The 23,670-nt window shown below is 42.0% G+C and overlaps 1 protein-coding gene across 2 annotated transcripts in view; it reads left to right on the top strand.

The window, feature by feature from the left end:
* DOCK5 (dedicator of cytokinesis 5) overlaps positions 1–23,670 on the top strand; it is a 215,354-nt gene that overhangs the window by 187,012 nt on the left and 4,672 nt on the right. For both annotated transcript variants that reach the window (XM_029203311.1, XM_029203310.1), the window contains 11 exons: positions 229–370; positions 2,312–2,393; positions 3,524–3,608; positions 4,268–4,354; positions 6,372–6,548; positions 10,400–10,483; positions 11,131–11,268; positions 13,455–13,621; positions 21,487–21,655; positions 22,336–22,474; positions 23,326–23,429. In XM_029203311.1, the coding sequence (XP_029059144.1) occupies positions 229–370; positions 2,312–2,393; positions 3,524–3,608; positions 4,268–4,354; positions 6,372–6,548; positions 10,400–10,483; positions 11,131–11,268; positions 13,455–13,621; positions 21,487–21,655; positions 22,336–22,474; positions 23,326–23,429 (1,374 nt within the window). The remainder of the gene's footprint in view (positions 1–228; positions 371–2,311; positions 2,394–3,523; positions 3,609–4,267; positions 4,355–6,371; positions 6,549–10,399; positions 10,484–11,130; positions 11,269–13,454; positions 13,622–21,486; positions 21,656–22,335; positions 22,475–23,325; positions 23,430–23,670) is intronic.

The following is a 23,670-nucleotide window of genomic DNA, read 5'->3' as shown; positions in this document are numbered from 1 at the left end:
GAAACACTGCATGAAGCATTTTCATGCCTGTGACTTAACTCCGCAGATAAACTGTGAGCTCTTTCGGATATGATGGTTACTGTGGGGCACATAGCAGGTGCTCAATGAGGACATGGTGGGGGTGTTGCACTTGGTCTGGGGAGGACAGCGGCTTCCTCGGGACCAGGCTCCCCAGTTGCCCCTTCACTCTTCATATTTAATTCTTTCCCTTGCTCTCCTGACCTGCAGAACAAGATCTTCATCTACCGGGGGAAGGAGTATGAGAGGCGAGAAGACTTCAGCCTGCGGCTGCTGACCCAGTTTCCCAACGCTGAGAAGATGGCCAGCACCACGCCCCCAGGAGAGGACATCAAGTCCTCCCCCAAGCAGCGTATCCTCATCCTGGGGTCACGGCTCAGGGGCTCTTGAACCTGCAGCAGCCCCAGCCCAGCCAGAGAAGCCGAGGGTTCCATCCCATCCCTGCGTGCCGATAGGTCCTGGCCTCAGACTCATTTAACCATCCTGACTCAGTGTCCCATTCTGTGTAAAAGCTTTGGGAACCTAATGTCCTTAGCTCAGGGCTATGGCGTAACTAAAGGAGAGAGATGAGAAGCAAATGTTGAATATGAAGGGATGTGTGTTATAGCCACAAGCAGAGCCTGAGGTGAATAGACTTCCTGTTCTGAATTCTGGATCCTGGATAAAGATGTGTAGCTCCTTTTTGGTAACATATAATGTCATCGAAAAACCAATTGCATGCTTTTCAAAAAATGAAGATGTTATAAAGGTAAACAGTATTCCAAAAGAGGTTGCTAAGACAGAGCTGGTGTGGCATGGTAGATAAATAAGAGAAAGGGCTCCGAAGCATATTGCCTGGGTTCGAGTCCCAGTGCTGTCACTTACTGTGTCACTTTAGGCAACTTATTTAATTTCTCTGTGCCTCAGTTTTCTCACCTGTAAAGTGGGGATGATGATCATTCTTCCCCTTGGAGTTCTTGCAAAGATTGAGCATCTGTAAAATACTAGGAACAGTGCCTGGTAAATACATAATAAAAGTTCAATATGTATTAATTATTATCGAATGGTCAGTAGCTATAGAAAGATACACAGCAATGATAGATCAGTAGGCAGACCTGCCTTTCAGAGGAGAGTGGAGTGGACTCTTAACACAGTGGATGCTTGGAAAAGAAAGGTTTTCTGGGAAAAATTGTTTCAGTTGTAGGGATTCAGTAAATGCTTGCGGGGCCTCCTTGGGATGGGAATGAAAAGAGGTCTTCATGAATTGGATGTAGAAACAGGAGTCCCAGAGTCACGTCTGCACAGCCAGTTTACCTTGGCACGTTGCCTAGTTTCTCCAGGCCTTGGTTTTCTCATCTATAAAGTGTGAGGGGAGCTCTGTTTCTCCCAAATATCTAATAGCATTTCTGGGAAGATCAAATTAAAAAGATCATTTGTGTGAAAACGTTTGTAAGTTATAATAGCTTAAGGTATAGCCCAGTGCTTCGCAGGTTTTATTATACTTAAGAATCACCATGGAGAGATTCTAATTCAGCAGCTGTGAATTCTAATTCTGCAGTTTGAGTAAATCTCCAGGTGATTCTGCTGCCAGTGGATGGCACTCTTCACGTTGAGAAATACTGGGAGTGAATGTTAGGTCTAGACCCAGTGCCTTAAATTCTAGTTTCAATGCTATAGATTTGGAAGCATTGTTGGTAAAGGGAAAACAAAGTCATGCCTAAGATCAGATCATTAAGTGAGAGAGGGAGACCTTCCGCCTGAGCTGGGTTTGACGTCTGACTTCATTTATCAGTTGTGTGATCTGGGCTTTCTCAGACCCTCAGATTCTTCATCTGTAAAGGGGATTAATAACATCCACCTGGAAATTGTTGTGTTTATTGGAGATAACATATTCAAAGCACCTATTACAGTGCCTGGCTCTGGTACTTGGTAAACAAATGGTATCCAGAGATAACAAGGAATTCCTATTGCCCGGGCTCTGGAATCTGGCTAATTCAGAGGGATGCTTGTCCAAAAGAAATGATTTAAGACAATTGCTAGTCACTTGTTTTCCTGAAATTTCATTAATGTCTGTTTCCCTAAGACAAGGTTGTTTGCCACGTGTCTGACCAAAAAATGTCCCAAGATTATGACTTAATAAGGCATTTTGGCAATATCTGAGGGAAGCCCGTTTTCAATGCGGTCCTGGCATTTGGTTCAAAGGAATGATCGGTGTGGGTACCATTTCTATCGGTAAAGCAGGAGGAAGAGGTGGTCCTTTTTGCTGTGACAGCTTAGTGGCCCAGCCCTTGTCCTTCCTTAACGAGCTCCTCAGACATGCAGTGTTTCACCGTAAAGCCAGTGATGAGCCTGCCGCCCAGCTACAAAGATAAACCAGTTCCAGAGCAGATCTTAAAGTAAGTGCGTTTTTTTGTTTGTTTTTTAAACCATGTGTCTCACACACTTCTTTATATAGAAGTCTATCAAAATTCATTAGAGTTTGGAAGACCTCCTGTTGTCTTCGTCCATTTGGTCTGCCGTAAGAGAAGATCGTAGACTGGGTGGCTTATAAACAACAGAAATTTATTTCTCACATTTTTGGAGGCTGAGAAGTCCAAGATCAAGGCACTGGCAGATTCAGTGTCTGGTGAGGGCCTTCTTCCTGGTTCGTAGGTGGTCATCTTCTCACTGTGTCCTCACATGGTGAGAGGGGTGAGGGAGTTCTGTGGGGCCTCTTTTTTAATAAGGGCACTAACCACGTTCACGAGGGCTCCACCATCATGAGCTAATCACCACCCAAAAAGCCCACCTCCTAACACCATCACATTGGGCATTAGGATTTCAATATATGAATTTGGGGGGACAAATATTCAGACCATAACAACTGTCCCTTCCATTTCCAGTATAAGATGAGAGCTTGGTAACTCAAGGGATTTGGAGATTTCTTTTTTTTTAAGCAGAGGGAAGGAAATTGAGAATTTCACTCTTAGGTTTCAGATCCCCTAGTTCTTTTTTCCACTCAGAAGGATTCACTGGCCAGTAGCGACTGACCTCACCTGGCCTTCAATCAGTGAGTTCCCCTATGATTGAATTCCTTCTCCTGAGAAGCTAAAATGCTACTAGGATTGATAGAACTGTTAGAGAACTATGCAAATGAGATCACAAACATGGACATAAATCCATATGCCTTTCAAAATTGTGAGCTGTGAGATAGATTCATCAATAATAAAACTAAGATGTGCAATAAAATCAAATTCCGGGGACTTCCCTGCCAGTCCAGTGGTTAAGACTTCATGGTCCCACTGCAGGGGGGCACGGGTTCAATCCCTGGTTGGGGAACTAAGATCCTGCATGCCACGTGGCATGGCCAAAGAAGTTTTAAAAAAATCAAATTCTGCATCATCTCCAGCCTTCATCGTGGAGACTATGTCAGTTTTGAGGTAGTTTAGTGGATAAGACTCAGTCTGTGTAAGATGTGTCTCAGGTTTTGTTGGAGCAGTGCTTGTTGTAAGAAAGAAATGAAAGCATATGGCTGTGTCTTTCCCAGCTACTACAGAGCCAATGAAGTACAGCAGTTCAGATATTCTCGGCCGTTCCGGAAAGGAGAAAAGGATCCCGACAATGAGTTTGCTGTGAGTCCACCACGTTCATCCTCTAAAACAAGATGAAATGGACATCCAAAATGGAGGCCTTCCATTCAACCAGCATCTACAGCAGAAATGATGGCAGCCCTGGAGATAGAGTTTCCGTGTGCTTATTACCTAGTCAGCAGACTATTGTCTCAGTGGAAAACTCTAGACTAGTGATCCAGGAACTGGGCTCCACTCCTGGGCCTGCCACCACCGTGACCTTGATTTGAGCATGTCACACCTCTCTGGACCTCAAATTTCCCATCAAAAAGGGCGAGGGAGCCCCAATAGATAATTCATTTCTGCTTTAAACACTTAGAATCCTTAAAGTTTGGGAGAAAGAATGGCCCATTCACTAAGGAGGCATTGAAAATAAAATCTCTAGATAACCAACAAGGACCTACTGTACAGCACAGGGAACTCTGCTCAATATTCTGTAATAACCTAAATGGGAAAAGAATTTGAGCAAGAATAGATACATGTATACGTATAACTGAATCACTTTGCTTTACACCTGAAACTAACAATCAACTATGCTCTGATATGAAATAATTTTAATTTTTATTTATTTTAAAAAATTTAAAAAGAATCTCATAAACCTGGGAGTTTTGCTGTTTGCCTGGGAACTGACCACCATTTCCTACTTTCCTTCCTTCCACCAGACCATGTGGATTGAAAGGACCACGTATACGACTGCCTATACCTTCCCTGGGATTCTCAAGTGGTTTGAAGTCAAACAGATTTCAACAGTAAGTTATCTGAAAGTGGAACTCAGAAAACTCTTTCTGTCTCCAAACAGAATGAGAGCCTTTGTTAAATTCCCCCTCCAGTTCTTACTAGCTCCTCTGGCCCACTTTATTTTCCAAAAGAGAAATAAAAGACATGCTTGTAGAATAGAACTCCTTTGTCAAACTGATGTTACAACACCAACCCTAAAGATTACTCCCAGTGAATGGCTCTTTTATGACCCAATGGGTGTTGTCTCCTCAAGGATCCTGCCTGTGCCCAAAAACATTTTTGGAATTCCTCCTTTGAGTTTCCTATCAATCACATTCTTCTCTCCAAGAACACTTCCTCTTATTTTCAGCTAGTCACATCACCATTCATCCTAGACTCTTCCATCTTCATCACTCCCCAAAGCTGTTTGTTTTACCTCTTTAATAGTTATTAAATCTGTTTTAGTTTTCTTCCCCCAGCCCTCCTGCTGAGGTACCCTGTTTCTAGTCCCTCATTCATCTCTGGTTGATGCCATTGAAAAAGCCTTCTGATTGGCCTCCCTGCGTTGGCTTCTTAGGTCCATTTTCCTCTCTGCCTCAGAGTGTGAATTCCATAGTGAAAACCTGGCTGTATCATTCTCATGCTTAAAACCTTGCTATGGCTCCCCAATGCCTAGACTAGAAAGCCCATGCTCCTAGCACATGCGTACAGGGTCTGTGTGACTAAGCTCTTCCACTTCATCTTCTATGGAATCTACTGGAACTAAATTGCTCATTCCATGCTATGTCAACCCTCTCTGACATTTTCTCTGCCCAGCATGCCCTCTGACCACTTCTCAACCTAACTCCCACTGAGATTTAGTTTAGGTACCAGCTTCTCCAGGAAGCCATCTCTGAAACTCCCAAGCTGGGTTAGATGCCCTTTCTCTGTGCCCTGTCACAACCTTGGCTTATTTCTAAAGAGTTACCTACCATGCTTACCTATCTTGAAAGCTCCCCACCCTGACCCTGTGAAAACCGTATGCTCCTTCCAGCCGTGAATTATATCTTGATCGCTTTTGTAACAATGGTGCATAGCACAGTACTTGGCTAAAATAAGTAATCAAGAAATACGTCTTGAACAAATCTGAAGTTTGGTGTGTTCCATACCACTAGTGATAAATTATTCTTCAAGTATGAATATGATTTTGGACAGAGTCTTTTGGAATCCATTCTGGAGTAGGAGATCATGCTGGTTGATCAGGGTAAAATGAAGAAGGACACAATTTTTCTTGAATCTGGTTTGGAAGACATTTCCACAGGAGGAGCTCTCTGAATCTGCATTGCATCTCATTTCATTCGCATCCAAAATCCAGCTTGAATATTCTAATGCATCCTATTATTTCTGACTTCCATAAACCGTAGAACCCATACTAAGCAGACTTAATATATGGTCTGAACATGTGACTTCCAAGATCACTTACCTTTTCTCACGGAAGGAGCATCAAACCTCTTCCCAGTGAACGTTTTTGGTGTGCAGAGGTGTCTTGGGTCAGATATATTGCTCCTCTATTGTCATTGATCTTCTCAAAAATCTGTAAGAAAGATTTGCCCAAGAAAAAATCATCATTACAGCTCCAATTTTATCTTCTCAAAATTTCCATAGACACTTTGCTCCAAGAAATAATCATTACCATAGCTCCAATTTTTAAATCATCCTTGTACTTTCTGAGATTTTAAATAGCTTATTTAGCAGCTTACCAACACCATTTCAAATAAACGTGCTATCCTTAGTAATAAACATGACCCTGGGACTTGCCTGGCGGTCCAGTGGTTAGAACTCCGCGCTTCCACTGCAGGGGGCACAGGTTCTATCCCTGGTTGGGGAACTAAGATCCTGCGTGCCGCTCGGTGCGGCCAAAAAGAAAAAAAAAACATGACTTTGACAAGGAAAACATCGCTCCTCCATAGCTTGGTGGGAATTGTATGCCTTTGGAGGGGAAGACCTAGGCTTTTTCCAGTCTTGGCTGTGGAGCTCAGCGTCTCTCCTCTGCCGTGCTCTCTGTCACAGGAGGAAATCAGTCCTCTGGAGAATGCCATTGAAACCATGGAGCTCACCAATGAGAAGATCAGCAACTGTGTCCAGCAGCACGCCTGGGACCGGTCCCTCTCCGTGCATCCCCTCTCCATGCTGCTCAGTGGCATCGTGGACCCGGCTGTCATGGGGGGCTACTCCAACTATGAGAAGGTGGGCTGCGTCCCGGGAACCCCACGGGGCCACCAGGTCTGGCGTGTCTCTCCTGCCTTCTCCAGTGGCAGCTGGTGAATTCGTTTCTTACAGCTTCTCTGAGAGATTTTCATTCTCCCCTCTTTGTGAATGGGCAAATGAAATTAATGACAGGCTTCTCCCTGACCTCATACCTGCTAGACACCATCAGCCACCCAGCCAGGGCTAGGTCACTGTCTGGTAGAGTCACCGAAAGATCCATCTGATAGACCTCTGGTTGATTCACCAGCTGTGAATTCCCTTCCCACTCCCTCTCTCCCCTGGAAGGTAGAAGGCATACAAGTGGACCCCAGACCTGAGGATGCCCTGGAAGGGAAGCAGCATCTGTGGGAAACACAGAGCCACGCTCTATTTGGAACCCTGACATTGTGTGCCATTGGTTGTATGGACAAACGCTGGCCCTGGCTCTACAATTAAATTAATTCAGCTAAGTGTCGTATCTGTTACTCTGGAAAAACATGAATGGAATGCTCATCCCATGGGACTCCATTGCATAGGGTCTGGATGTAGCATCACTTAAAGTGGAGGTAATGCATTCAGTAGAATTTGGTTACATATAATCAATAGAAGCAGGATTTTTAATTGCTAGGTATGTTTTCAGTGGCTAAATAATTTGGGGGTCCTCCTCTTGAGTATAAATAAACAAGTTACACCCCTGTTGAGTAACATGAAGAGTGAGTGGGAAGAAAAGGAGATGGATGGGAAAGATGAGAAAGGTTAACTGGGCTGATTCTCTTATTCCCATTTGTACACAACGTCCTGGGAAGAGCAGGGGCTTCAGAATCAGTCACTCTTATGACCCAGTTCTGGCTTCCCATTGGCCACTGTGTGCTCTTGGGGGAGATACTTAATCTCTCTGAGCTCCAGTTTTCATATTTGAAAAAAGTAAGGAAAATACATAACTGACAGGAGTGACGTGGGGCTTAAGGGAGACCTCCTGTATATGAGGAACATCATATGACCCCTGCCATGTAGTGGTGGCTTGATCAGGGTCGGTTTTCTTCCTGTCTACTTGGAACAGAATGTGTGATTTGAGTGTTCTTTTTTATTTTTTTTGGCATGAGGGATCTTAGTTCCCCAACCAGGGATCGAACCCGTGCACCCTGCCTTGGAAGCACGGAGTCTCAACCAGTGGACCTCCAGGGATGTCCCAGTTTGAGTGTTGTTGATGAGTGGGGCTTACCAGTGCTACAGTGATCTTCTTTCTTCTGTCGTCTCTTCAACCTCTCAACCTCTTTAGTCTTCTTAGTCTCAGCAGCTGGGAAAGCACCAGAGGAACTCTGGTTTGCCGATGTTAGGTTTCAGTAATAATTTCTAGTGTTATAATGGAATTCAATACTAGGGCCAGAATACAATACTTTTTTAATGCTGTAATGATTTCAGTGTGTGTTTTTTCCTATAAGCTATCTGGTACTAATTTTGATGTGTCTTTCCAAGTATTCATTTTTTTTTCAGAATGCTCCTGAACTCTGATTTATATACGCCAGTATCTGTGACTATTATATATATATATATATATTTTAAATTATTATTATTATTATTTTTTGTGGTACGCGAGCCTCTCACTGTTGTGGCCTCTCCCGTTGCGGAGCACAGGCTCCAGACGCGCAGGCTCAGCGGCCATGGCTCACGGGCCCAGCTGCTCCGCGGCATGTGGGATCTTCCCGGACCCGGGCACGAACCTGCGTCCCCTGCATCGGCAGGCGGCCTCTCAACCACTGCGCCACCAGGGAAGCCCCTATTATATAATTTTATATGAAGTTTTTTCCAGTGTGACCATCTTCTAATTAAAATAAAAAAGGGAAGAAAAGGAAGGATATATAAACAAATTTATTTCAGCAACTTTTAAAGACTGTTAGTTTTTACTTTTAATTAATATGTATGACTTTGTACATTTCTAAACATAAGAAATAGGTAAACTCATTGATCACCTTGAACTATTGCAATCGGGTCGGGAATCCATCATTACCTATTGATACAGGCGACCTATTTTAAGGCAGTTCTTTAATCAGCGCCTGAGTGATCGGAACACAGGAGGTGTGTGTGGTAATTCATCAGCCCTTTCTGTTCTGAGGCAGGACTCTGCTAGAAACACTAATTTCAGGGTACTCTGCTCTGATGTTCCCTGACTCATCTGATGCTTTGGGAATTTCAGTGCATTTCATCAGAGGTCAAAAAATTGTTTTAACTTTCAAATTTAAACTGCGTGTATTTTGAAAGGTAAACGTGGCTGAAGATTTAAGCAAATCCTATGTTTTCCTTTATATTGACAGTCCCTGCTCTGGAAATGTGCTGTCCTGTTTCCTTTGTGTGATGCATGGATTCCATATATTTATATTCTCTGTTGCACTCGTTTTCTAGGGCTGCCATAACAAAGTACCACAAACAGCGTGACTTAAAACAATAGGAATTGATTGTCTCACAGTTCTGGGGTCCAGTAGTCTGAAATCAAGGTGTCAGCAGCGTTGATTCCCTCTGAGGCCTCTGAGGAAGAGTCTGTTCCCTGCCTCTCTCCTGGCTTCTGTGGGTTGCTGGCAACCTTTGGTATCCCTTGCCTTGTAGATGACTGTCTTCTCCTTGGCTTTTCACATGATGCTCTCTCTGTGTACATGTGTCTGTCTCCTCATATCCCCTTTTTGCAAGGACACCGGTCAGATTGGATTAGGGGTCCATCCTACTCTCATGTGACCTCATCTTAACTAATTACATCTGCAGTAAGTCTGTGTCCATCTAAGGTCACATTCTGAGGTCCCAGGGCTTAGGACTTCAACCTATGAATTTGTGGGGGGCGGGACACAGTTTAACCCGTAACATCTTCCCACAAAGTAAAGAGTTTGCACATATTCTGTTTTCCACACAAAATGGGCTGATCCCTTTTATAACTGTATCCTGTAGTTTCAGGAACTCTTGGGTTTCATGTGATGGGGTGGTTTTCCTACTAGTGAAGCAAAAGAGTGAAGGGGAGCTTTGAAGGCTGGTCTTCAAAAGCACTCTCAGAAATGATGGTTATGGTACAGGGAGAAAATAGATAACTCCCGTTTTGAACTCTGTTGGAGCTCCAATGTTCACTACAGACTTTAGTTTTTCTTTCCTAATGAATTCTGTCTTTAAAATGGTCTCCTATGGAACACCTGTATTTATAGTTTGAGTTTTATGTCCCTATTATAGGACCTTTCCACAAATGTTTATTGATGTTATAGGTGACATGGTCTTGACCTAGCATAATAAATGCAACCTGCATTTAATATTTTCCAAAGACTTTCACATCTATAGCATTTCTCATGATGTCCTCAAAATAGCCTTTTGGATAGGTGATTAGTAAGAAAATGCCAATATGAATCTTCAGGAATTGTGGTACAGCCTATAAAATGCTGGGCAGGAAAACTCTCAGCCACATCTTCGGCCTATTGATTTTTTGCTCTTTATAAGATCTAGGCACTTACTCTAATGAATAACCTTTTGATATTGCCATTTGGCCTTTTCTTAGCTCTTTGGGGAAGTTATTTAATGAATGACATTCTGCTCTGCTGATTTGATTTGATGTGTGTGTGTAGCAGTTGCGAATGTCCTCTTGCTAGGAATTGCATGATTCCAGGAAGACTACAGAATAACTCTTTCCTTTTTGAATTGTCCACTCCGGTGGTTTAAGGGCTTCCCAGGAAAGGAACGAATGTTTACTTAATCATTCCTGGTTCATCAGACAGAACAGAAGACGTGTTTCACCCTTCTAGGCTTCCCTCCCCTTCCTCTTAGGGTCAGATACACAGATAGGAATGTGTTCTAATCGATACTTGCCAATGCTTTGCTTTTAGGCTTTTTTTACAGAAAAGTACTTGCAGGAGCATCCTGAAGACCAGGAGAAGATCGAGCTGCTAAAGCGACTAATAGCGTTGCAGGTATGTCCAGGGCAGGTGTGGCTGGACAGCTCTCCACGCTCTGTGGGCGGCCACCACACACAACACCAAGATAGTCGCTACGGCATCCATCTCCAAGCACACGTTTAGGGTTACTTTTTTTTTTAACCCTTGGAATCACAACCTATCTATTTATTTGGCTAAGCAACATAGGAAGAACATTCCATTAGACTGCACAGTGTTGAGAGGGGTCTTCTTAGAGGGGAGATTAAAGTCCCCAAATCGGTTTGCTGGCTTGTGTTTCCAGATGAGAGATGTTGGCCTCAGTTTCCGTCTCTCTCTCACTACTTCTGTGAACAGTGGGAGGAAACGCAGCCATACAGCTCAGTCCAAGGTGAAACGTATCAGTTACTCCTGCATAGAAAGGCCCCCAGGCTCACGTGGATTTGCCTCGCCTGTCAGCCCTTCCCCGGGTTACTTGTATCCCCAGTGTGCAGATCCCTCTGCATCTTTGACCCAAGAGCATCCAGTTCCCAAGCTTTCCACTGAGAAGCAGTATTTTCGTTTGAAACGTGCTGTGTCTACCGGTTTACTTGTCCATCCCCACCTTCCATCTTTCCCCAGCATCCAAATCTGAACTATCCCTCTTCCTAAACAATATCCTATTCCTTTCATGCCCTCCTTCCCAGATGCCTCTGCTGACAGAGGGGATCCGCATCCATGGGGAGAAGCTGACGGAGCAGCTGAAGCCACTGCACGACCGGTTGTCTTCTTGCTTCCGGGAACTCAAGGAGAAAGTGGAAAAGCTCTATGGGGTTATAACACTGGTAGGCTTTGTCTCAACAGCCTATGAGCTTTTTCTAGTCTCTTCTACCATTTATGATATTGATCCGTTTTTCAGATGCCAAATAAGTCAAAGTAGCCTAGGAATGGCATGCAAACCCTGGGGCAGTTCGGAGAAGGCATGGTCCACTCTTGATAACCTTCACCTGTTGTTGTGCTGGACAGCGGCTCTTAAACTTGAATGACCGTCAGAACCACCTGGAAGCTCGTGAAAACAGATTGCTGGGCCACATCAGTAGGGTTTCTGATTCAATTGGTCTGGGATGGGGCCCAAGAATTTGCATTTCTAACATGCCGCCAGGTAGTGCTGCGGGGCTAGGCACCACACTGTGAAAACCACACTACTAGAAATTGGGGTTTCCTAATCCCAGACACTGGTTATTCCTGTCCTGTCTAGCCCAACTCCTACAGTTTTTCCTAATCTTTATTTTTTATTTTGGTGAAATGTTCCTACTCATCACACCTTCGAAGGGGACAGAGAATTGTGAATTACATTTGACAATGCATGTAGCTGATGTCATGACTTTTTTGGACAGTTGTAACATTTCTCACAGCTACAGTTTTCTTTTTTTCCTCCCAAGAAGTTGGATGAAGTGATACATGGGTCAGCCTTTTCTCTCCCACAGTTGATGGTATGCTTGGTTCCAGCTTCATTTAGCCACTCTTTTTTTTTTTTTTTTTTTGTGATACGTGGGCCTCTCACTGTTGTGGCCTTTCCCGTTGCGGGGCACAGGCTCTGGACGCGCAGGCTCAGCGGCCATGGCTCACAGGCCCAGCTGCTCCGCAGCATGTGGGATCTTCCCGGACCGGGGCACGAACCCATGTCCCCTGCATCGGCAGGCGGACTCCCAACCCCTGCGCCACCAGGGAAGCCCTAGCCACTCTTTTTAACATGAGTTCATCCTGCTCTCTTCAAATGTTGTATTCTTGAACCCCAGATTTTCAAAAATCCTCTTTCCTCCAAATCAAGGCTCTGCATTTCTTTTCATGTATTCCTGTCCCCTATTCCCGTACCTCCATCTCTGCTACATTGTTCTCCCTAGTATCTTTTTGATCATCTCTCCCAGTCACCCAAGTGTTCAGTCATGCCTTCCCACGAATTTACCTCCTAACCTGTTGCCAGTTAAGAGTTTTCTTTTAGGAACATTTGTCTTTAACACAAGTTCCTAGATGGCAAAGACTTGGCTTTCACTCAATGAGTTTAGTTTTTATTAGACCCAGGCCAATATTAACATTTGAATTTGATATGGTGACCTACTGGAGACATTTCTTATGAGAGTATATCCGTATTCCTTTATTTCCTAAGATTCACCAGGATAAGCATCAGGTGTCCAGTTTCAATCTAAACTTTTCTATTAGGCCAGTATTCCGATTTTTAAATGGCCCGTAGAAGCTAAGCTGGAGAAGCAGACAGAGGCGTTTGCTATTTTATTGATGAGTAATGAACATCTTGGTTTCCCTCTCTCATGAGGCTGGCAGAAAGTTAGGGTGAATTTTTCTCTAGTTTTAGAAACAAGGTAGGCTTAACCGAAGTTGTGTTTATAACTAAGAATGTAAGAGGGGTGAGGGAGGGATGGACAGGGAGGGTGGAGAAGGGATGGATTGGGGGACATGGATGGATTGGGAGTTTGGGATTAGCAGATGTAAACTAGTATATATAGGATGGATAAACAGCAAGGTCCTACTGTATAGCACAGGGAACTATATTCAATATCCTGTGATAAACCATTATGGAAAAGAATACGAAAAGGAAAAAAATATATATATATTTAACTGAATCACTTTGCTGTACAGCAGAAACTAAAACAGCATTGTAAATTAACTACACTTAAACAAATTTTTAAAAAATGGAGAGTTGCTTAATATACAGAAAATGAACTCACAACCTACATGCTTAAATGTCAGGATGTTGTGATATGCAGTTACAAAATATCTCGTATGTCATATTATAATAAACAAAATAATATGTCAATAAAATCTTTCAAACTACAAAGAAAGAATACAAGTATTTGCAATATTTAACAACCGACGCAGCACAGGCACCAACCCATCAGAATGGGGTGCCAACCCCAATACAGGTGGGCACTCACCACAAACCACCAGGGGCTGTGCCAGTTCCTAAGGGCTGAATTCCAGGCCAGCTAACCATGAGGGGTCATGTCTCCTTTAGCCGCCCAACTTGACGGAGAGGAAGCAAAACCGCACAGGGTCTATGTTGCTCCCCTACATCATGTCGTCCACACTGCGGAGATTGTCCATCACCTCGGTGACGTCCTCTGTGATCTCCAGCTCTTCTAACTCATCTGATAATGCTCCTTCCAGACCAGGATCTGATGGGTAAGGCTTCCATCTTTAATTGCCAGGAGGGGTGAGGTAACTCCTTCCTACTGTTTGTCTTTGGTCCCCAAAGTGAGACTTGGTCAGTGTGGGTGCATCACCTTCGTAAGGGAAATCATTCACAGTACCTGGGTTATTAGTTTTTGGGTCTTTCTCATCATTTTCATCATGAGGAGTATCATTATTTACGTGATAGTAGCAACAGTTATGAAAAATGGGGGGGAAAAAAATCACCCATAATGCTATCACACCCTATGACCCAGCCAATCATATCCTATTTTGTTTGTTACGGAATAATTTGTAGTTATTGCTTGACTTTTTTTGTTTCAATTTTTAAAAATTTTAAAGTTTATTTTATGAGTAGGCAATGTAATCACATGCAATTTCAAAGGTACAAAAGGACATCTCATGAGCGGCCTCCTGTCAGTCCCCGACTCCCAGCTCATCAGTACCGCTCTCCAGAGGCCAGCGATGTTAGCGTTCAGGTTCATGTCCGTGGTGCCTTTCCAGCAGCTCTTTATCTGTACTAGAAGCAGTTCCTAAATATATATCCTTCGTCACACGTTTTTTATTTATAAACGGCAGCATATAATACTCTTTGCCTTGCTTTTAAAAAAATTAATTAGTTTATTTATTTATTTATTTTTGGCTGCGTTGGCGAGCGGGAGCTACTCTTCGTTGCAGCGCACGGGCTTCTCATTGCGGTGGCTTCTCTTGTTGCAGAGCACGGGCTCTAGGCGTGCGGGCTTCAGTAGTTGTGGCACACGGGCTCAGTAGTTGTGGCACACGGGCTCAGTAGTTGTGGCTCGCGTGTTCTAGAGCACAGGCTCAGTAGTTGTGGCGCACAGGCTTAGTTGCTCCACGGCATGTGGGATCTTCCCTGACCAGGGCTCGAACCCGTGTCCCCTGCATTGGCAGGCGGATTTTTAACCACTGCGCCACCAGGGAAGTCCTGCCTTGCTTTTTTCACTGACTAGATCTTGAAAATCATTCCATTTCAAAACTGCGAGAGCCTCCTCTTTCCTTTGAGTTGCAGACATCTCATGATTTCCCTACCCGTGATACACTCCATCATTGTCTATTGATGGACATTTGGTTGATTTCAGCCTTTTACTATCACAGTAGTGATAGCAATGAGTAACCTTAAAAATATATTATTTCGTTAATATTCAAGTATATCAATATGAGAAAAAGTCCAGAATTGAAATTGCTCTGTCAAACATATATAGCTGCAGTTTTCAAAATTATTCCTAAACTGACTTTCATAGAGATTATACCCATTTACAGTCCCATCAGCAACACACAAGGGTGCCTGTTCACCCACATCTTGCCACCAAATTGTGTATTATCAGGCCTTTTAATTTTTACCAGTCTGATAGGTGGAAAATATTTTCTTGGCCTAGGGCTTTTGTTTGGTTGCATACTGGTTTTCTTTCATCCCTCTTGTTTTGTTTGAGGTTGAGCATCTTTTCATTTGTTTAGTAGCTTGTATGTATTTTATTTTCTGTGAACTGTGGTCAGATTTTTTTTTTTTTTTTCTTTTGCCGTACGCGGGCCTCTCGCTGTTGTGGCCTCTCCCGTTGCGGAGCAACAGGCTCCGGACGCGCAGGCTCAGCGGTCATGGCTCACGGGCGCAGGCGCTCCGCGGCATGTGGGATCCTCCCGGACCGGGGCACGAACCCGTGTCCCCTGCATCGGCAGGTGGACTCTCAACCACTGCGTCACCAGGGAAGCCCTGGTCAGATACTTTGTGTACATTTTTCTGTTGGATATTGACCCTTTGTGATATGAGTTGAAATATTTCCAAATTTTCCTTTGTTTTCTGACTTTGCTTCTAACTTTTTATCTAGTTATGCTGATTTTTTTAATGCAGTCAAATAAGTTAATATTTGATTTTATGGCTTCTGGATTTTATATCATAAAGGCCTTCCTCACTTTAAGACTACAAAAAGCCTAATTTTAGGTTTTCACTATATAATAAAATCTGTGATTCTTTGCAATTTATTTTAGTATAAAGTGTAAGGTATAGAGCCAATTTTTTTTCCCTACTTGGCTACCCAGTTCTCCCTATAACATTTAGTGAGCAAACCATCTTTTCTCTACTGATTTGAAATGTCAGCCTTATAAAAAAAATCAAATTCCGATATGTTCTTTAGTCTGTTTGTAGACTTTTTCCCCATTTCTTAGATCTACCTGTGTGGTTCATGCACTTGTTCTAATGCAGTTTTAATTACTATAGATTTTAAAGGTTTTAAAATTTCTAGTAATTTTTTTTCAGAATTTGTCTGGCTAGTTTTACATAGCTCATTTTCATATTAACTTGTCTGGAATCCTGTTGTTTTTATTGGGATATGTTAAATTTATGGATTGAATTTAGAGCTTTTTGATGTTGAGCCTTCTTGCCAGAAACATGGAGTGCCTTTCCATATGTTCAAATTTAAAATATTTTAAAGGAGTGAATTCATAATTGTGTTCAAGTGGAAAAGCATGACATGTACCATTTTGTGACCTATTGCTTAATTTTATATACATGATGAGTATTTAGCATCACTGTGTATTTTAATGTTGAATATAAGTCCGTTGACTTAACACTTATTTATAATTTTGTAATTCCATATTATAATAATCATATCACAAAAGTAACCTGTCCAAATGGCCTTCTACCTGGAAATCAAATATTTTATTTATGTATGTATTTATTTATTTATTTATTGGCTGCATTGGGTCTTCACTGCTGCATGCAGACTTTCTCTAGTTGCGGCGAGCGGGGGCTACTCTTTGTTGAGGTGTGAGGGCTTCTCATTGCGGTGGCTTCTCTTGTTACGGAGCATGGGCCCTAGGCACGCGAGCTTCAGTAGTTGTGGCTCATGGGCTCTAGGGCACAGGCTCAGCAGTTGTGGTGCATGGGCTTAGCTGCTCTGTGGCATGTGGGATCTTCCCAGACCAGAGCTTGAACCCATGTTCTGTGCATTGGCAGGCAGATTCTTAACCACTGTGCCACCAGGGAAGCCCTCAAATATTTATTATTTTCTAAATGATTTATCTATCCTTTATCATTGACATAGATATCTTTACACAGCTGCAATTATAGCACAGATTTAGTTTGGTAATTTGCTTTTCCTCTTTGTCTTTTTGTTATAAGCATTTTCCATATTGCTATATAATTTTATTATTAGTTTTTAATTATCACTTTTGATGGCTCTATACCATTACATCATATGAATGTGCCATAATTAATTCTTCTCCCTACTATAGAATGTTTAAGCTTTGTCACTGTTTCTAAACAGATAATCATAAAAGTTCATTATAAATTTAATATAAAGACATTTAGGGAGTTCCCTGGTGGCCTAGTGGTTAGGATTAGGCACTTTCACTGCTGTGGCCCAGGTTCAATCCCTGGTCGAGGAACTGAGATCCTGCAAGCCCCTCAGTACGGCCAAAATTAAAAAAAAGAAAGAAAGAAAGAAAGAAAATTAAGTTGTTATCAATATAAAATGCATTTATACTATTAAGAATTGTAACAAACGTGTCCATATAGCTTTACAATTATTTAGGATATGGTCTCAGATCACTTCTCAGCCTTTAGGTTAAGATGGAGTGTAGGCTTTACTTCCCCAAAGCATATATTACTTATTCAGGGAGTAATATTTTTTACAATTCTTGATATCACAAATGCCAATATGCAATGCCATATACAATGTATGAGTGACTATATAATTTTTCTTAATATAGTCACCCGTATTAGGTATTTGGACTATTTTTAATCTTTTGAATTTGAAAATATTAAATAATACCTGATTCATTTGTTTATTTTTTTCCCATCTATGTTTTTTTTCATGCCGTAAAGTGATACTACCAACTTTGTGGCAAGCATAGAAGTTCTGTTCTGTTCTGTTAAACTCTGTCTCATTCAAAAAAAAAAGTTTTCAGGCAGCTGTTGAAAATCAGAGACACCGTAATTGCTGATCCATTAGGGCAGTAAATAGAGAGCAGGTGACCGGGGTTCTGTTTATATCATGACCTGGGGCAAAGTGGGTTATTGCTCTTGCCCACATTTGCCCAGTAAGGTGACATCATTGATACCATTTTCTAACATTTATTCAGGATGTTTCTTTAAAGCATCTCAAACTGATTCACACCCAGTGACTTCAGTTCTCCTATTAGCTGTGTTATGTCACAGTAGTCATTAGAACTTTCATGGTGACTATTGGGTGTGCAGTCTGCAAAGGCGCACTTCTTTTTTGGTTGGGTGTATCCATCCTGTTTGGCACATGGGAGGCTGTGGCCCAGAAAGAGAATAACTTTATGAAACACAGTGCATCGTGTTAAGGGAAGCTGGAAGGGCTTGCATAGCAGGTCAACTCGGTACATGCTCAGAGCTCCAGCAAAGTAGGGGCCTCAAACCAAAATCTTTTTTTTAAAAAAATTACTCTTCAGTATTTCAGGAAAATCATTGAAATAGTCAGTGTAAGAAAAAAATAACACAGGCACTGTGGGACTACACTATCATTATTTTACTGTTTAGTTTGGTTCATAATTAGGCCCTACTGAAACTCACATTAGGGCCTAGATCTTTGCCTATAGATCTAATGACCCACAGACGCTTACCTTCATTCTCAATCTCACAGGTAAAGTAATAGTAGACCCAGTAGAATACTGGATTGTTGTTTTGGTTTTTTTTCCCTCCCTGACCAACTACTGTTTGAAGTGATTCTTTTTGTTTGATTTGGCTTGGTTGGTTTTAAGAATAAAAGCGTCTGTTTTGGAATTTAGTTCTATGATTTTTTTTTAATTAGTACAGATTTAAGACAAATAATAGTGAGTGGCTTCTCCTTAAATATACTAATAATTGGAAAATACCAAAAAATTGCAAATTCAGGAATGTAATCTTTAAAAAATAATAATAATAACAGAATATTCAGAAAAGGAGAGAATAATTTGAAATAAGAAAGAAGAAGAATTGTAGTCTAGAAGCATCTTCCATTGTGACTCCAGTGGTTCTTTAACCAGACTTTCCTGCTACTTTCTCATCCTGTATCTTCACGGAAGAGGGCAAAATATTTTGTAGAAAGTGAGACCTAAAGTATTAAAAAGCTTAAAATGACTTAAGAAGTATATCAGCCAAATACAATGAGTGAATCTTGTTTAGATCCCGATTCAAACAAATCACTTGCCAAAAAAATTATGAGACAGGAAATTTGAACACTGATTGGATGTTTGATGAAATTAGAGAATTATGCACTTTCTTAGGAATGATGATGGGAGTGTAGTTTTGTTATGAAGATGAATCCTTGCCTTGTAGAGATATGCACCGAAATATTTATAGACGAGATGTGATATCTAGGAATCGCTTCCAAATAACCCAGTGCGGGGTGAGGATTATGACGGGGTATATATGAGAAATAAGATTGGCCATGAGTTGATCACTGTTGATGCTGAGTAATGTACACATAAGATTTATTATATTCTCTTGGGGACTTCCCTGGCGGTCCAGTGGTTAGGACTCTGTGCTTCCACTGCAAGGGGCACAGGTTCAATCCCTGGTCGGGGAACTAAAATCCCGCATGGCACACAGCACAGCCAAAAAAAAAAAAAAAAAAGTTTATTATATTTGCTCCACTTTTTAATATTTGAAATTTTCCATAATAAAATGTAAAAATAGTCTGCCCCCTCCAGTGATCTCATTTTAATATTTACATATTTAATAATTAGTGATACTAAGTTTTTAAACAATTATTTGGATTTCTTTTTTCGTGAAATACCTGTTTATCTCCTTCGACAGTTTGTATAAATTGAGCTACTCATATTTTTTTCTTTTTGATTTGTAAAAGTTTCTTATACATTAATGATATTTGCCATCTAAAATATGTACAGCAAATAGTTTTAGTTTACGAATGATGCTTTCTGCTGAACAGAAGCTTTTAGTTTTTAAATACTAAAAGCTGATAGCTGTTTTTCTGTTGTCTTATTTCATATCAAAGCTTTTTCAAAAAAAAAAAAAAAAAAGTAGGCTTTATTTTTTAGAGCAGTTTTAGGTTCACAGCAAGAATGACCAGAAGGTATAGAGTTCCCATGTACCTCTGCCCTGGACACGCCCAGCCTCCCCTACCATAAGCATCCAGCACCAAAGTGATACATTTGTTGCACTTGATGAACCTACACTGACACATCACAGTCACCCAAAGTCCATAGTTTACTTAGGGTTCACTCGTGGTGTTGTACATTGTGAGTTTTGATAAATATGTTCACCATTGTAGTATCATATAGTACAATTGCACTGCCCTAAGAATGCTTAACGCTCTGCTGACCTATCCCTCCAAACTTTTCATTCTTATGGAGTAAAATCTACCAATTTTTAATTAAACCAGAACTTATTAAATACCCATTTAGAAGCTATAAGCAATCTATACATCACAAAGGTAGGTTTTTAACCCCTCCCCCCTTGTTTTTACATTTTGCCGCATCATTCCTCTCTGTCTCTCCCCCCAACCCCCAGTCTACCATCTGAGAGTGGGCTGCACACACCATGGCTATGGAGCAAGCAGATCGTCTTACTGTAACCACATACTACATTCAGTACAGCCTATACATTCAGGAAGTGTGACATTGACCCAATACTTAAAGCTACAACCCATATTCCAGTTTTGTCAGTTGTCCCAGTAATGTCTTATAGCAGTTTGTGGTACAGGATCCAATCAGGATCACATATTGTATTTAGCCATGTCTCTCTATTCTTTAATTTGAAATCATTTCCTTAGCCTTTCCTTGTCTTTCGTAATGACATTTTTGAAGATTATGGGCCAGTTATTTTATAGAATTGTTTTTCGTTTGGGTTTGTCTGATGTTTCCTCGTGCTTGAGATTCAGGTGTGATATGTCCTTTTCAGGTATCATATCTGGAAGCACATTACCCATTTGTCCCTTATTAGTGATTTAATTGATCCTGTGGTTAAGATTTGGTCCATTTTCTTTTCTATTTTTAAAATAGTACTTATTATTTTTCCCTTTGTAATTAATGAGCAATTTATGGGGAGATATTTTGAGACTCTCCTGTTTCTCATCAACTCTTCTCCTCTATGTATTAACATCTAATTATGGTTCTTGAGTGAATCCATTTTCACTGTGGTGCTTGAAAATCTATCACTGTAATTAAAAAACATTTGAGGAGTACTCCTATATGCTAGGCACTGTTGCAAGCGTTCTGTAATCACCCTATGAGGTAGGTACTATTATTATCCCCATTTCACATATAAGGAAACTGAGGTATGAAAAGGTTATCTGCCCAAGGTCAACCAGCAAGTCAGTGTAGGTAGGATTTGAACCCAGGCTGTAGGGCTCCAGAGAATGTGCTATTATCCACTACATAAAGCTGCCTATTCATCTTTTACTGTGTGAACTCTGTCTTTACCTCTAAGTTTAATAAGACATTGTCTTCGTGAGATAAGATAAATATTCACTAGTATTTTCTTCCCACACTTGGACGGCCTCATTTCTGTACACGTAGACCTTGTGATATTCAATTGGCAGTTGGAAATTCAGATTACAACTTGAGAACAATGCCACAGGTTAAGGTTCGGCTGGAGAGTCATATCCCCTGGTCTTTTTGGAGTCAGTTTTTTGTTTGTTGGTTTGTTTTAATTTTTATTGGGGTATACTTGATTTACAACGTTGTGTTAGTTTCAGGTCTACAGCAAAGTGACTCAGTTATGCATATATATATTCTTTTTCATATTCTTTTCCATTATGGTTTATCCCAGAATATTGAATATAGTTCCCTGTGCTATACAGTAGAACCTTGTTGTTTATCTATCCTATATTTACTAGTTTGCCTCTACTCCCAATCCTTCCCTCCCCCACCCCTGCTAGGTCCATCCTGGAGCCCCTTTTGGAGCGCAGGGCCTCGTCAGGGGCCAGAGTGGAAGATCTGTCCCTCAAAGAGGACAGTGAGAACCGGATGAGCAAGTTCAAGAGGAAAGACTGGAGTCTGAGCAAATCCCAGGTCATCGCAGAGAAAGCATCAGAACCTGATCTGATGGTAAAAACAAACAAACAAACAAACACCATAGATCTGCCAGTTTGCCATTGCTTTCCCTGGAGCCAGGCATTTCACCATTTACTTCACAGCTGTGAGTCACCAGACGGAAGCCTAGCATGGTTTCTCAGGACGCAGCAGCCTGGGGTAGGGTCAGATCTCAGATGGTGCTAAGAAAAACACGTACAGATATCGGAGCCTCTAAGTCAATAATGGCGCAAGATTTATGCACAGTATAAACCCGTGGATTAATGGCTGGAGTTGTGGTTCTCGCCACTGTGGTCCATGACTCCATCCAAACATTGTCGCTTCCCTTCTTTTAGCTTAAAAAAATAAAAGGTACTTGATTCTTCCATAAGCCACATCACGTTGTTAAATGTGGCAGGACCTGCTCTCCCTGAGAATCAGGGTGGCTCATCTCCGACCTAAATGGCACAGTCTAACTGTGATTAAAATCAAGTCTGTGGCCGGCCAGAAAATAGTCTATGGTCCGGTGATCCCCTGTTAGTGTCTCTGCTCTGGTACCCCCAGCGTGCCGGTGCGGTAAGCTTAGAAAGGGCTCCTGGAATTTTTGCCCTTTAACGGTTTCGGCTCTGCTGATAAGGTTGTTCTGAGCATGGATGAGCCTGGCGTGCCTCACCGTGAGCATGTTTTGCTGTGTTTCTCCCCACCCCTGCTGCTAGAGCCCAGCCAGAAAAGCACAAAGGCCAAAGAGTCTCCAGCTGTCGGACAATCGGCTGACACCATTTCATGGCTCTTCCCTGCCTCAGTCAACACCCCTGAGCCCACCCCCGCTCACTCCTAAAGCGACCAGGACCCTGAGTAAGTCTTCCTGTAGACACCCCTTCTATTCATTTTACTAGAGGATGGTGTATGTTGATGAATCTGGGCCATTTTTAACCAAGATAGCTACAAGGTGTATGAGATGATCGTCAGGTAGGTTCAGTTCAGTGGTAGTGGGTATAATTCAATTAGATTAGGGTTTGGCAAGGAATCCTTAGGTTGCTGAGACTCATTAAAGTTTTCTACCCAGGGGGCCACAGGGTTTCACTGCCCCTTTTCCAACTGTGATGGTATAAATGAGGTAGATCTGGACTAGTACTAGACAGGAAGGGGGTAACTTTGGAAACTATTCTGAGAAGAATTACAAGGACCGCTTAGTACAAAGGGATGATGGAGGGGTAGATCTTCACATCAAATGGGAGACAGTAGTCAGCCGAGTGTCAGAGATAATCAGACAAGTTTTCCTGGAGGAAGTGGATATTGCACCCTTTAAATGATAAAACTATGACAGTTCAATTTAACCAATATTTATTGACTACCTAGTATGTGATAGATGCTTTTTCTAAGGACTTGGGATATATCAGAGAACAAAGTAATACCCTAAGTTCTAGAAAAGAGTCTCATCTTCAGCTTAAGAGTAAAAACCTTCAACAAAAAAAGTGAGATTTTTGCTTAAGAACTTCTGGTGAAGCTTTCAGATAAATGAAAGGTGCTACATCTATCCCAAGGCGTAAGAGGTCTTCTTCATTCTGTCCACAGAAAGTGTAGAATGTGACCGTAGCGATTTGTCTGACCAGGTGGGTTTAGGTGTTACCGTGGCCAGCAGAAGTGTCATGAGATCCCTTGGTGAATTTTTCTCTCTGCCTTCCTCTACTTTGTGTCATTTCCAGGCTCTCCATCTTTGCAGACAGATGGGCTGGTGATGGCTACAGTCCCACCTCCCCCACCACCCAAAAGCAAGCCCTACGAGAGCAGCCAGAGGAACTCCACAGAGGTAGGGGGGTGACGGCAGACGTTGGGGCCACAGAGGGCCTACTGCTCATGGGAATGCAGCATTGGATTTCCCAAGAGTTTTAGTAGGCAGGTTTTCCCATCAATTTGTCCCTCTAATCGATTCTTGGTTCATTCCTGAAACCATAAAGAGAGGGGAATTTTCAATGGAAAGGAACAATACGCAAGGAGACCTTTCATCAGATTGAAGGTACCTCACCCCAGGCCCCGGGGGGAGTGAAATA

This window comes from Monodon monoceros, unplaced genomic scaffold (genome assembly GCF_005190385.1).
Source record: "Monodon monoceros isolate NGI ecotype Baffin Bay Population unplaced genomic scaffold, NGI_Narwhal_1 Super_Scaffold_5, whole genome shotgun sequence".
Classification (NCBI taxonomy): domain Eukaryota; kingdom Metazoa; phylum Chordata; class Mammalia; order Artiodactyla; family Monodontidae; genus Monodon; species Monodon monoceros.
This window is presented reverse-complemented; position numbering and strand designations above follow the sequence as displayed.